At 45.1% G+C, this 12062-nt stretch overlaps 1 protein-coding gene across 1 annotated transcript in view; it reads right to left on the bottom strand.

The window, feature by feature from the left end:
- Window positions 1–12062, bottom strand: part of LOC147607814 (LRR receptor kinase SERK2-like) — an 81723-nt gene that overhangs the window by 33105 nt on the left and 36556 nt on the right. Inside the window, exon 6 of the mRNA XM_086790086.1 lies at window positions 3584–3655. Coding sequence (XP_086646212.1) covers window positions 3584–3655 — 72 coding nt within the window. The remainder of the gene's footprint in view (window positions 1–3583; window positions 3656–12062) is intronic.

Below are 12062 nucleotides of genomic sequence, written 5' to 3'. Positions count from 1 at the left end.
ATCGTCAATAATGGCAACTACTCAATAATGGCACTCAAAGTGATCACAAAAAGTTTGAATCCTAAGCTGATACAAAAAAAGTAAACTGAAGTCTGAAATACACAAAGTAAAGCATGCTGAAGCCTGATAGATGCAATTATGCATGAATGATGACAAATAGTAAACTAGAGGAGCTGATTTGTGCAATTTCCCAGTCGCTTTAGATGTTTTTTTTTCGAAAAACGTGCTCTCTAGATAGAAAACATTGAAAAACGTAGGTTTTCCCAAGCAAAGCATGAAAGAAACGTGAAACATTTATGAAACGTTTCGTTTCATTCACATGGAATGAAACGCGTTTCATTGCAACTATGGCTACTGCAAATCTCTAGCGTTGGCATGAGCCTGGTCGCCAAACACCTGCAGGTGGGGCTGTGACTGGTATTACTGCAATACGATGGTGGGAGACCTAAAGGGCATGGCCTCCCCCATCCTCCTCGTAAGTCCTTACCACTCTAGCCTCAGTGGCCCAAGCCACAGTGCCCCAGGTGATAATCCAAGTCGATGCCCTATCCATAGCAAAAATGTGGAGAATCCGCTACCAAATCTGCTGCTGAGTCTTCGGGCAATCCCAAAGGCAATGTCGCTGAGACTCCTGGGGGTGGCCGCACCTCAGGCAACTGCTGACCGACCTCCGATTGCCAGCCAAGTACCCACTGCCAGACTCCTGTGTGCCGTCAACCAAAGGAAGAGAGTGATCTTCCTCGGCCGAAAGCTGTCCCAAAGCCTCTTCCAAAAATCTGAAAGGAGGCGTTGTGATAGGCCCTGAGAGGCAGAAAGACAAGCTCATCTTCAACATTGACTCTTGCGTTCCTCCATAGTGGCTTGCACCAATCCTTGCCCAGCTCCCCCCAAGTGGGTAGGGGTTTTTACCAGATATGATATCCCGATTGCAGTCCATGGTGCAGATGGAGGATCCCCAACACCTTTTCTATTGGATCATAGGGCAGATTGAGCCGCTCCTTCCCCTTGACATGGGACCTCAGCAACTGCATGTTACAAAGAGTGAGAGTGATTGGGTTTCATGACCACACGTGGCACGTTTTTTTCAAGTAGCCAAAGAGAGATTATGGAGATTATGGTTGTATCAATATCGGAGGGCCAACCACTCATGAGTCTCCAATGGGGATCCGGGCGAGTGGCAATGGCACAATCCATTTTCCCCAGAGGCTGCCCCCAACATCCCCTTTTTTGAGTATCCGTCTGTCTGGGCCGTAGGATTTAGATGCCAATGTTGATAGTACGCCAACGGGCAGCAGTACATTGGCAGACACAGGACATCCCCACGCATTTCCTCTAGGATTTTTTGAAATGACTATGAGACAGCTTTCGGCTACGGGAGAATACTATTTTCCTTTAGCACATAGCTCACAGAGCTTGGCAATGGGTACTTGGCTAGCAGTTGGAGGTCAATGGCACTTTGTTTTAGGTGTGGACACCCTCAACAGTCTCAACATCATTGCCTTTGGGATTGTCCCAAGGCACAATAGGTATGGTAGAGGATCCTCCCCATCTTCACCATGGACCAAGCATCTGCCCCCACCATTACTTCGCGGCCAGTTGTTCGGGCCTCTCAATCAGCAGCATATGAGGAGACGGAAGAGGGCCTCACCCTTCTCTCACCGCAAGATCACGGCAGTCCCGTTCTAACATCTTGCAACCATGGAAAAATGGTCTCTAATGGACCCCAAATAATTTGACTATTGCATTATCAACTCCATAAATGCTACACAAGCCAGATTTTTATTGTGACGTTTCAAGTATGACCAATGTAGATATCACAAAAGCATGAGAAATGCCTTTTCAAGGCTTCTTATGACTTGATGGGTGATTGGGTCGTCCCACCAAAAAATGTCCTATTGGAAGAAAAGTTCACAAATTATATTGGTTTACAGTCACAGTTGGCCATCTAACCCTCGTACGATGTCTTTTAAAATTAGGAAGGCTTGAGGTATTACATTCATATGCAACTTTTATATTTGGCTCAACATATTAAGCGAATATATCCATATAGACTTCTTGATAATTTTTTGTTGCCCTTTGCACACAAGTTTTAAGCTTGTGTGTTAACTTGTGTGCCACCTCATGCGCACCAAAAGCCTTTTAATGGACCACTCTTGGACATTCAATCACCTCCTCTATACGTTGAGCCACTCCTAACGTTTGGAGATTATTGTGGGCCCAACACATCCCTACTAGCATTGCATTATCACCATTGGACTTATCTCTTATCTGCTCCATTACACAATCTTGCAGTCATACATGATCGCTTGAGGCCTTTTACAAACAAGAGCTTCACAACACATATTGTACTGATGTTTACTCATTTGAAAAGCTTATTCTAAAGCTAGATGGTGTGTGCGTCAAAATCCTTTTTATTATCATGTTTTTCTCAACACACAACAAAGTTATTCTATCTCGTTGTTTAATATTTGGATTTTTAAATAGTGTCATCATGATTTATCATGGCATCTATCACATGGAACAAATCTTCAACATATATGGATTTGATGTTCAAACAAACCAATGTGTTGGAATCTAGATCTACCAATTGTTCACAACAAGATTTCAATTCATGTTCAAGCTCTTGTCCACATTTTTCATCCTTGTAGCCCTGAAGTCATCTTCTACTTCTCCATATATCATTAGCTCCAAGAATAATGGTTAATGCCCCTCAAAGTCTTCTTTTACCCTTGTAATTACCACTAGTTTGCTAACATTATAGGACATGAAAGTGTCCTTTCATAGGCTTGGAAAAAAAAAATCATTTCTATCATGAAAAAAATTATTTGATAATTTCCTCCATGATCAAGCTACATTATCCTAACGTTTAGAAAAATTAATTGCATATGTAAAAATCATCTTAGAATTTCCTCCGTGATCAATCTACATTATCCTAACATTGTGGAAAAAATCATGATCAAGCTACATTATCCTAACATTTAGAAAAATTAATTGCATATGTAAAAATCATCTTAGAATTTCCTCCGTGATCAATCTACATTATCCTAACATTGTGGAAAAATTAATTGCATATGAAAAAATCATCTGATATCATAGTTACACCATGCTACGGACATTGGTACAACAAGGATTGAAAATAAGGAAGGTTGGAAACAAATCATTCTATCAAGAAAAAAAAATCATTTCAATGATTTCCTTCATCATGTTCAATCTACATGACCAAGAAACCAAGAAATCTATTTGGCCAGCCAGCGAGGAAGAGCCGCTCTGTCCCCATCTGTTTTTCTCGTCTCCCGTGATTGAGACTGGGTCATGTACTTGGCCATTTCGGCTGCATGTTGGTAATGGAAGGATCTTTTATTTGGAAAAAATAAAAGGAAAAAAAAAAAGATCTCACCTATTCATTCTTGGGCAGGGGATGCCAGAAGTGTGGCAATTGTCAGCCAGGTTTGGATTAACATGTAGCATGCATGATGTCTACAGGTAGGCCCTCACGCAAGTGGGAGTGTGACTTTGACCCCCGACACCTGTCACCTATAGTCTAATTTATAGATCACAAGAAAAAAGAGCATGTAACACTCACAAAGTTGTTAAGCTTGCGATCTTGGTTATTGAAGTTGGAATTTCTCCCTGTAAATGATTGTTATTTAGCAACCTGAAAAAGTAACATGACAGGTTAGATTTTCCCTTCTAATTTTTTAGAACACGGCAGCAGGAGGGGTTTTGTGGTTGGGGTGTGTCTGTCTGTGTGTGTGTGTTGTTGGGGATGGGGGGGGGGCGGGGGTGGACTCTTTCATGCAGCATGTAGTGAAGTCCATCATTTGGTGCACCTCAGCACACACACACATACATATACATGTACATACATGCATGCATACATATATACATACATACAAGTATGTATGTATGTACGTACATATACATGCATGCATGTATGTATATATGCGTGCACCATACAATTTTCAAAGATACTAAATGGAGAGGAATCGAGAAGCCTAACAAGGCTGATATAGATCACAAACAGTGCTCAGAGAGAAACAGGCAAAGAATTAACATTCAACCTTTCTACTTGCAAATATAATAACTAGTGAGTCAACCCATGCTACCCACAGGCTGAGAGCTCTTTCCTCTGTAAAGTGAAACACACCTACAAAACTGTGCCTTAAGGTAATTAAAAGTCATGTTAAAATTTTGAGCATTGAGAGGAACTTTGAACATCTACTAAATTCTGCCTTTATGTACCCCATTCATGTTATATTTGAAGTACTTACTAAAAAGCTATTTCAAGATGAGCCTTATAATTTTTCGCAAAAAACACGTATTTATGATACATATCAAATATACAATCAGCTACACAATGCATACAATCATCTACACTATATCAAAGTGTTCTAAGCTAGCTGTGTTAAGTCACTCCAGATCATCGATCCCATAAGCCATCCAAAAGCCCAGAATTAAGCAGCTCAAGCCAAACTCTTTCATATACATTTTGATAATGCCACTCCATTGGCATGGACAACAATGACCAACTTTTTGTTGTGGGATTGACACAATTCGTTCATGTATTTTCATGCACAGCTGTTGCAAAGCTGTGCTAACCCTGCGCCCCTCTGCCTCTGCACTCTGGGTGCCACCCCCTTCTTCTCCAGGAGATGGACGACTCAGCGATATAGTCACCCATTGTTGGCCCCTAGCACGCATGGAGCTAGGAGGGTCACGGTATTGGAACCAAGATGGATCCCTCACCTCCTCACGTCCAAAGGTGGTCTTGTTTGTCTTTCTACATGTGTCAATGGAGGTCTTTCTTACACCGGCGTATCACTACCTCTATTGTGATGGGTGGACCCCTGAGTATGCATATAGCAGGGCAAGAGCACAGTGGGTCTTCATGGAAGGCAGGATCACGGCTCACCTAGCTCGCCTTCAGCCCCATGGACAGATAGCAACTACCCCCCCTCCAAACCGTCCCCAAAAATCCTCCATGTAGAGGGTGCACTAAGCAGGTCTCATTCCCCCCCATCCGTAGCCATGTGGATAGTATCTTGGAACATTCACGGGATGGGCAGGCCCTGTTTTCATAGCCGGAGAGGAACCCTTTTGCAAGAGCTACAGAGACCCGTTTGTAGGAAGCTCAATGGACATCCCTTTCCTTCAGGAGCACCACCTTTCTGCAGGACGCACCCGCAGAAGCAGGAAAGTCTTGCCAAGCTGTAGCAAGACCTTGAAACTTAATACTCCAATAATATACTTCAGTATTGAGAGGAGGGGGAGGGGGGGGAGGGGTCGGCCCGTTCGCGGCCCCAATGGTGGTGTAGTGTGTAGTGCATTGATGTATCTTTCAGTGATTATGTGTATTGCGGCTAGTTCATTTTAGTGTTGAGTCTTGACAAGCATATTGTTCACGAGACGGTGCTCATGGACATTCACACCTAGTCGGACTTGCTGCCGTGTTGGGAGCATAAATATTGAGTAGGCCCACGAGGTCCTCCCCAATCCTGATATGATCATCCAGTGAGCTCTACCTTGAACATTGGTGCCCAGGTCCAGAACTGATGGTATCAACTACTCACTGATTGAGATGCAAACACTCCGTGGTAACCCTTAGGACCAAAAGTGTGCCAGATAATCCTTGCAATGCATAATATGACGACATATTACCAAAACAAGTATTTGCCGTGAAGAATGTTGAAGCCGGACTCGTCGAATGAGTCAATACAATGAGCCCCGACTCCTCATACACCTGGAGTTGTGTGCACACGAAACTATTGTTCCGAGACCACGCACGAACAAGAACTCTCGTACTAGAGCCTGGCTCGCACAACTCGCAGAGGAATGGGCTTGGTCCTCCCAAGTGTAGGCACTTAAACAAGTGCTCACACTCTACACTCTACAAGTACACGAACACGTACTTGTAGAAGATCCGATGAACAAGCTGATACTATCAGGGTTTCAGCATGTACATCCGTGAGTACAGTTCTGATTTTTCAGCAAGTACAGCTGGTACAGTTAGGGTTTCAGCAGGTACAATAGGGAGTACAGTTCTGATTTTCAGCAAGTACAGCTGGTACAGTTAGGGTTTCAGCAGGTACGGTGACTGGTACACATGGTACAGCTGGCACAGCAGGTACAGCCAGTGCCCACATCAGGTCCACATCAGGTACAGCCGGTACAGAAGGTACAACAAGTACTGTTAGGGTTTCAACAGGTACAGCAAGTACAAAAGATACAAGTACTGTTAGGGTTTCAGCAGGTACAGTAGGTACAGAAGGTACAGCAAGTACTGTTAGGGTTTCAACAGGTACAGCAAGTACTGTTAGGGTTTCAGCAGGTACAGCCGGTACTGTTGGTACAGCAGGTAATGTTAGGGTTTCAGCAGGTACAGCCGGTACATAAGGTACAACAGATACTGTTAGGGTCTCAACAGGTACAGCAAGTACACAGCAGGTACTGTTAGGGTTTTAGCAGGTACAGCAGGTGCCCACATCAGAAAAAGGGAAGTGAGCCGAGAAGAGTTGGGCACCAGCTTCTAGGAGAAGGGAAAGTGCAAAGAGGTGGAGAGGAATGGAGGAGAGGAGGTGGAGGGGTCCAAATCTCTTGTGCCATGTGGCACAGCCCACCATAATTAATGGTGGGCACCTCCTTAGAGTGTCCACACACTTATGAGGCCTTGTGGGTGCCCAGCATTTGGGCTGACTGTCACCAATTGGCCGACCATTTGGTCCATTCCTAGTTTTTGCGTCTCGTTCACTTGAGGCCAGGCCGGTGTCTCATGTGAAGAGGCCAGTATTTTGCTGACATGGACGGGAGCCAGACTGGTGCCACCCGTGTGTTAGCAGGATGGTGTCGTATGGACGGGAGCCAGATCAGTGCCACCCGTGTATGACCTGGACTGTGTTCGATCCATGGGACTGTCACGCCATGGAAGAGCCAGTATTCGTGCCGTGTTTTGCCTATGGGACTGTCACACCATAGGGAAACTCGTGCCTGGAACTGTGTCTTACCTATGGGACTGTCACTCCATAGGAAGACCAGGTTTTTATGTTTTTATGTCGTGCCAGTTTTGTGCCGACAGATATTTTGTACATGTTCCATGAACGGGAGATATGTCCATGTTACTATTTGCACATGCACACATATTTTGCATGTTTGAAACTGTTTTCGCATGACATGTATTCGTGTGTTTGCCTGCTTGACGTGTTACTTACTGAGCGGGGACGCCTGCCAGTGAGTCGTGAAGTCTGCCCTGTATTCTGACGAGTTTCAGTGCATGTGAACAGGTGGTAAGTATATGGTACATGTTGTTTAATGTTATTAAATTCTAACCCTTTGATTTATAAGGTTAGGGGTTCACACTTATTTAAAAGTGGGCACCCCCTTTGGGCACCCACTTTGGGGCCAAGGTGGGGAGCCTCACTTTTAAGTGAGTGTGGGGGTGGGCATGGTCACCTACCCCCACTAATCCCCCACATGCAAGCGTGGACAACACTAAGGTTAACTCCACATGAAATTTTATTAAAAGAAATCTCCCCTTCAAGCGTTAATCCCATCGCATCTATCTGGCGGGGTGAATTTCATCAACCGGCGCTGGCTGCTCTTTCGGCTGGCGACTAGCTTGCTGCAGGCGGCTCCTATAATCTGCACGAACCTGTCTACAGGCGGCTGGCTGCGAACTGCACAGCAGGTGGCCACCCATATCCTTACTGCTGCGCCTACCCCTCTACAGGCGGCTGAACCCTGCTGCTGGTGGCTGCGTTGAAAACTGCAGAGGACTGATTATGCTGCTACTGCCTGCGCCAAACACTCTACAGGAGGTTGACCTTACTGCTGGCAGCGCCTGACTTCTTTACAGACGACCCTCTGCTGCAGGCTACGCTGCTGCTCTTCACAGGCGGCTGACCATCTCTGCTGGCGACTGCACCATAGGCTGACGGCTGCCTGTATGTTTTATCTCTAGCAAGGCTACGTTGCCTCTCTTGCAGCAGGCGACTGTGTGACCAGCTTCTGTGGGTTACTCTTCTTCTCCTGCAGGCGCCTACCCCTCTTCCCAAGCAGGCGATCCCTTCTCCATACAGGAGGCTGTGCATTCTATAAGGTGGCTGCACTTGTTGAAGCCAGGCGGCATCTTTCCTTATAGCAGGTTGCTTCTCCATACAAGCCAAGTCTTTATCCACCCTTACAAGTGGATACTCCTTCTTTCACAGCAGGTGGCTGTGATCTTTTGCGGTGACTCTTGTCTTGGTGGTTCTCCACGAGGCAACTGCTTCTTCATCACCTGGATGACTTCATCATACTCTGAGGATTGGTTTTTCTATCAACCATATTCAAGTAAGTGATTTTCAGATTTGAGTAAAGTATTATATGTTTAAATCTGGTAAAAGATTCGTCCCGCTCGGCCTACACCCGTTCGGTGCCGGGTTGTCCAAGCTATATGGGCGAACCTCGGTCCAAAGGTGCTGAGATCGGGAGAGCCAGGCGTTAGTACGAGAGCGCCTGTCTGTGCGTGGTCTCGGAACACCAGTGTGGCGCTCTCCGCGGAGTCCAGTGAAAGCACAGGACCGTAGCGATTGGACCACACTAGTGGTCGATCTGCTTCGAGCTTCTACATCGAAATTCGAGCTACTTGTTTGGTACTGTTTTCATATGTACATGGACATGATCTGGTTCTCAGAACCCATGGAGCATTGTATTCTTTAAATACTCCCAATAAATATATCATATATTGAGGGGGGGGTCGGCCCGTTCCGGCCCCAGTGCTGGTGTCCATCTTTCCATTTCTGTTCATTTAAATTCAAGTTGTTTTTAAGTTGTCCATTTCATATTTGTGGTTTTAAAGTTGTGCTATTAAGCGTGTGGGTGTCCAACGGAGTCTTTCCCACTTGACGGGATCGGTTTCATTGGTATCAGAGCACGGTTGTTTCCCTCTTCCTAGTGGGGAAACGAACCTGTGTACTGGACATCCCGCTTTTAGCAAACTTTGAACACAATGGACAGCCAAGGCAACCCTTTGGAAGTGCCAAATTCGAGGGGTCCATCTAGCGCTTCTCGTAGGTCTGATGCCCTGCGAGGTAGACACAAGCCTCTTGAAAGGGTTATGGATAGTGAATCCAAAGGTCAACTGTCTCCAGGAAAGACAGTTATGCTTGAACAAGACCCTGATGCTATGAGGGCTGAAATGGAACATATGAGAAAACTTTTGCAGGCTCAAGAGCAAGAATTGAAGTTTTTGCATGAAGATCCTCATCTGCAAAGTGCTATTGAAGCCAGGAAGGCTGATGCTATGGTTGATGTAACCTTTGAATCAATGGCTCGTGAAGTGGGCAAGAAACCAAGGGAGTTGGCACTTGCCTATCTCCTTCGCAAAGGTGATATCAAAGAGGGGGATGACGGAGAGCTGAAATTCAGAAATCCACCTCGTTTAAAGCATGGAGATCCCGCATCCCAGAGGCTGAAATCTTTTATGCAAAAGGAAGAGGTGACTGTCACCTCTCGTCATGCATCCTCTCCACAAGGCACTAAGCCTGATAGATTTGTGTATGCCAGTGCTCATGGAGGGCATGAAAGTCACATGCATGCAAGATATGTATCTCATGGTGACAGGTCTGCTTCCAGAAAAATTTTGCCTTCTGAGTTGTCTCATGGAGAGACCATGCCATATGCAGGTAAGTCACATGCATCTGAGCTTCGAGTTCGTGGAGCACATGCCACCGTGCCCCATGAAGCTTCTATGACGGCCCATGGAGCCCATGCAGACAGGGCTACCCCGTTGGATAAGGGGAAAAGAAAAAGAGAGGACCATGAGCCTCATGCCAGGAAGCTCAAGGAGTTCAAAGCAGGTGATAAATCTGTCAAATTTGATGTCTTTCATGGTGAACACGATGCTTCTAAGGTGCTAGCGTTTGTGGCACAGTTCGACATTGCTTTTAGCGATGAGGACTTTACAGAAAAGTCGAAGGTGCGTCATGCTAGCATGTTTCTGAAAGGGACTGCTGCCCATTGGTGGATCACCGAAAAGATCACCAAGGATCCCATCTCTACTTGGAAGGAATTCAAAGATAGATTTTATGCTCAGTTCTTGCCACCCAACGCGGAGCAAACTCTCGCTCAAAAGTGGGACAGGCTGGAACAAAAAGATAATGAGAGTGTGCAACAGTATGTTAACAAATTTTGGAAAGTGTTGCTGGAAGTGACTCCTTTCATGCTAATCACAGAGGATGAAAGAAAGAGGAAGTTTCGTTCTGGACTGCAACCTGCTTATAGATCGGGAATTGAATTGCACCCAAAACATACGTTGCAGCAACTCACAGCTTCTGCCCTTGCTACAGAGCAACTGGTGCTTAAGATCAAGCAGGATCAAGGAGGTTCCAAGGCGAAGGATAAGGCTGCCCCAAATCAGCAAAAGGGCGGACAGCCATCTAAAAAGAACTTCCGGGAGCCTTACAAGGGTGGTAAAGCTGAAAATAACCCATCTAAAGAACAGGGCCCAAGAAAGAACAAATTTGGATTAACCCCGGAGCAAAGAGAGCAATATGCTAAGGATGGAAAATGCTTTTCTTGTGGTAGCAAAGACCATATGTTTCGGCAATGCCCAGATCGCAAACCAAAGCACGAGGACAAGCACACCAAAGCAAATGTTCATGCAGTTCTTGATGTGCAAGGTAATACAGGTCATGATGCAAAAGAACGTATGGTTTGCAAGGCTTGGGGGCAAATCAAGGATCAGCCCGCACTCTTCATGTTTGATGACTGTGCAACTGACAATTTCATCTCTATGCAAATGGCAGCTGCATTGGGTATTGAGGTTGAAAACATGGGACCTCAGATTGAAGCTGAAGCTGCATTTATTGGCAAAGAGGTGCAGGTTACCCCTTTGATTGGGAAGTTGCGTATTCATATACAGGGCTACCTTGACAATGAGCATTTCTTAGTTGCTCCTCTGAATGGATGTGATGTATTGTTGGGCAAGCCGTGGCATCATAGGCTTGAGCCCCACAAAGACTACAAGTCCAATATGATTTCCTTTATGCATAAAGGCCGCATGCACTTTATTGATGCTGGCAAAGAAGGGGATTCCATCCCAGTTGTATCACACATCCAAATTAATAAAGCAATGAAAAAGAGTCTTTCAGCGTACTTGGTTTTTGTGCGTGATAGTCTTGTGCCAAATCATCAAAATGTGGATGCTATGTCTAATGATAGGCTGAATTTTCTTAATGCATTCAAAGACTGTTTTGCTGACTCATTGCCAGGTGAATTACCTCCCCAAAGGCCCGAAGATCACCGCATAGATCTTGTGCCAGGTAGTTCTCCTCCTAACAAACCCGCATACCGAGTGAGTGCTGCACAACAAGAAGAAATTATGAAGCAGGTAAACGAGCTTTTAGAGAAAGGTTTGGTTCAGCCCAGTTCCTCACCTTACTGCTCTCCTGTGCTTCTAGTTCAAAAGAAGGACGGATCATTCCGTATGTGTGTAGACTATAGAGCTTTGAACAAGCTTACCATCAAGAACAGATTCCCAATTCCACGTATTGATGATATCTTGGATAAGCTTGATGGCTCAGCTTGCTTTAGCAGACTTGATTTGAAGAGTGGTTATCACCAGATACGCGTGGTGCCACAAGATGTCCATAAGACTGCATTCAGGACAGCTTTCGGATTATATGAATTCTTGGTAATGCCTTTTGGTCTCACCAATGCTCCTGCTACTTTTAATCGTATGATGGATAGGATATTCCGATCCCATCGCAAGTTTACAGGAGTCTTCTTTGATGATATCTTGGTTTTCTCCAAGAATGAGCAGGAACACAGAACTCATTTGGTCACAGTGTTCGAAGAGTTGCGGAAGCATAAACTTTTCGTCAATGCTAAGAAAAGTGAGTTTTTCCTTTCAGAGATTCATTATTTGGGACATATTGTATCCAAGGATGGAGTTACAATGGATCCTGCAAAGATAGAGACTATTCGGAATTGGCCCGAATTGCAAAACGTACATCAAGTACGTAGTTTTCTGGGATTATGTTCGTACTACAGGCGTTTCATAAGGCATTTTGCTATGATTGCCACTC

The sequence above is a fragment of the Cibotium barometz genome, chromosome 54, assembly GCF_041138505.1.
Source record: "Cibotium barometz isolate CiBa-2024 chromosome 54, ASM4113850v1, whole genome shotgun sequence".
NCBI lineage: Eukaryota > Viridiplantae > Streptophyta > Polypodiopsida > Cyatheales > Cibotiaceae > Cibotium > Cibotium barometz.
The sequence above is the reverse complement of the archived record's forward strand: the minus strand, read 5'-3'. Positions and strand labels throughout refer to the sequence as shown.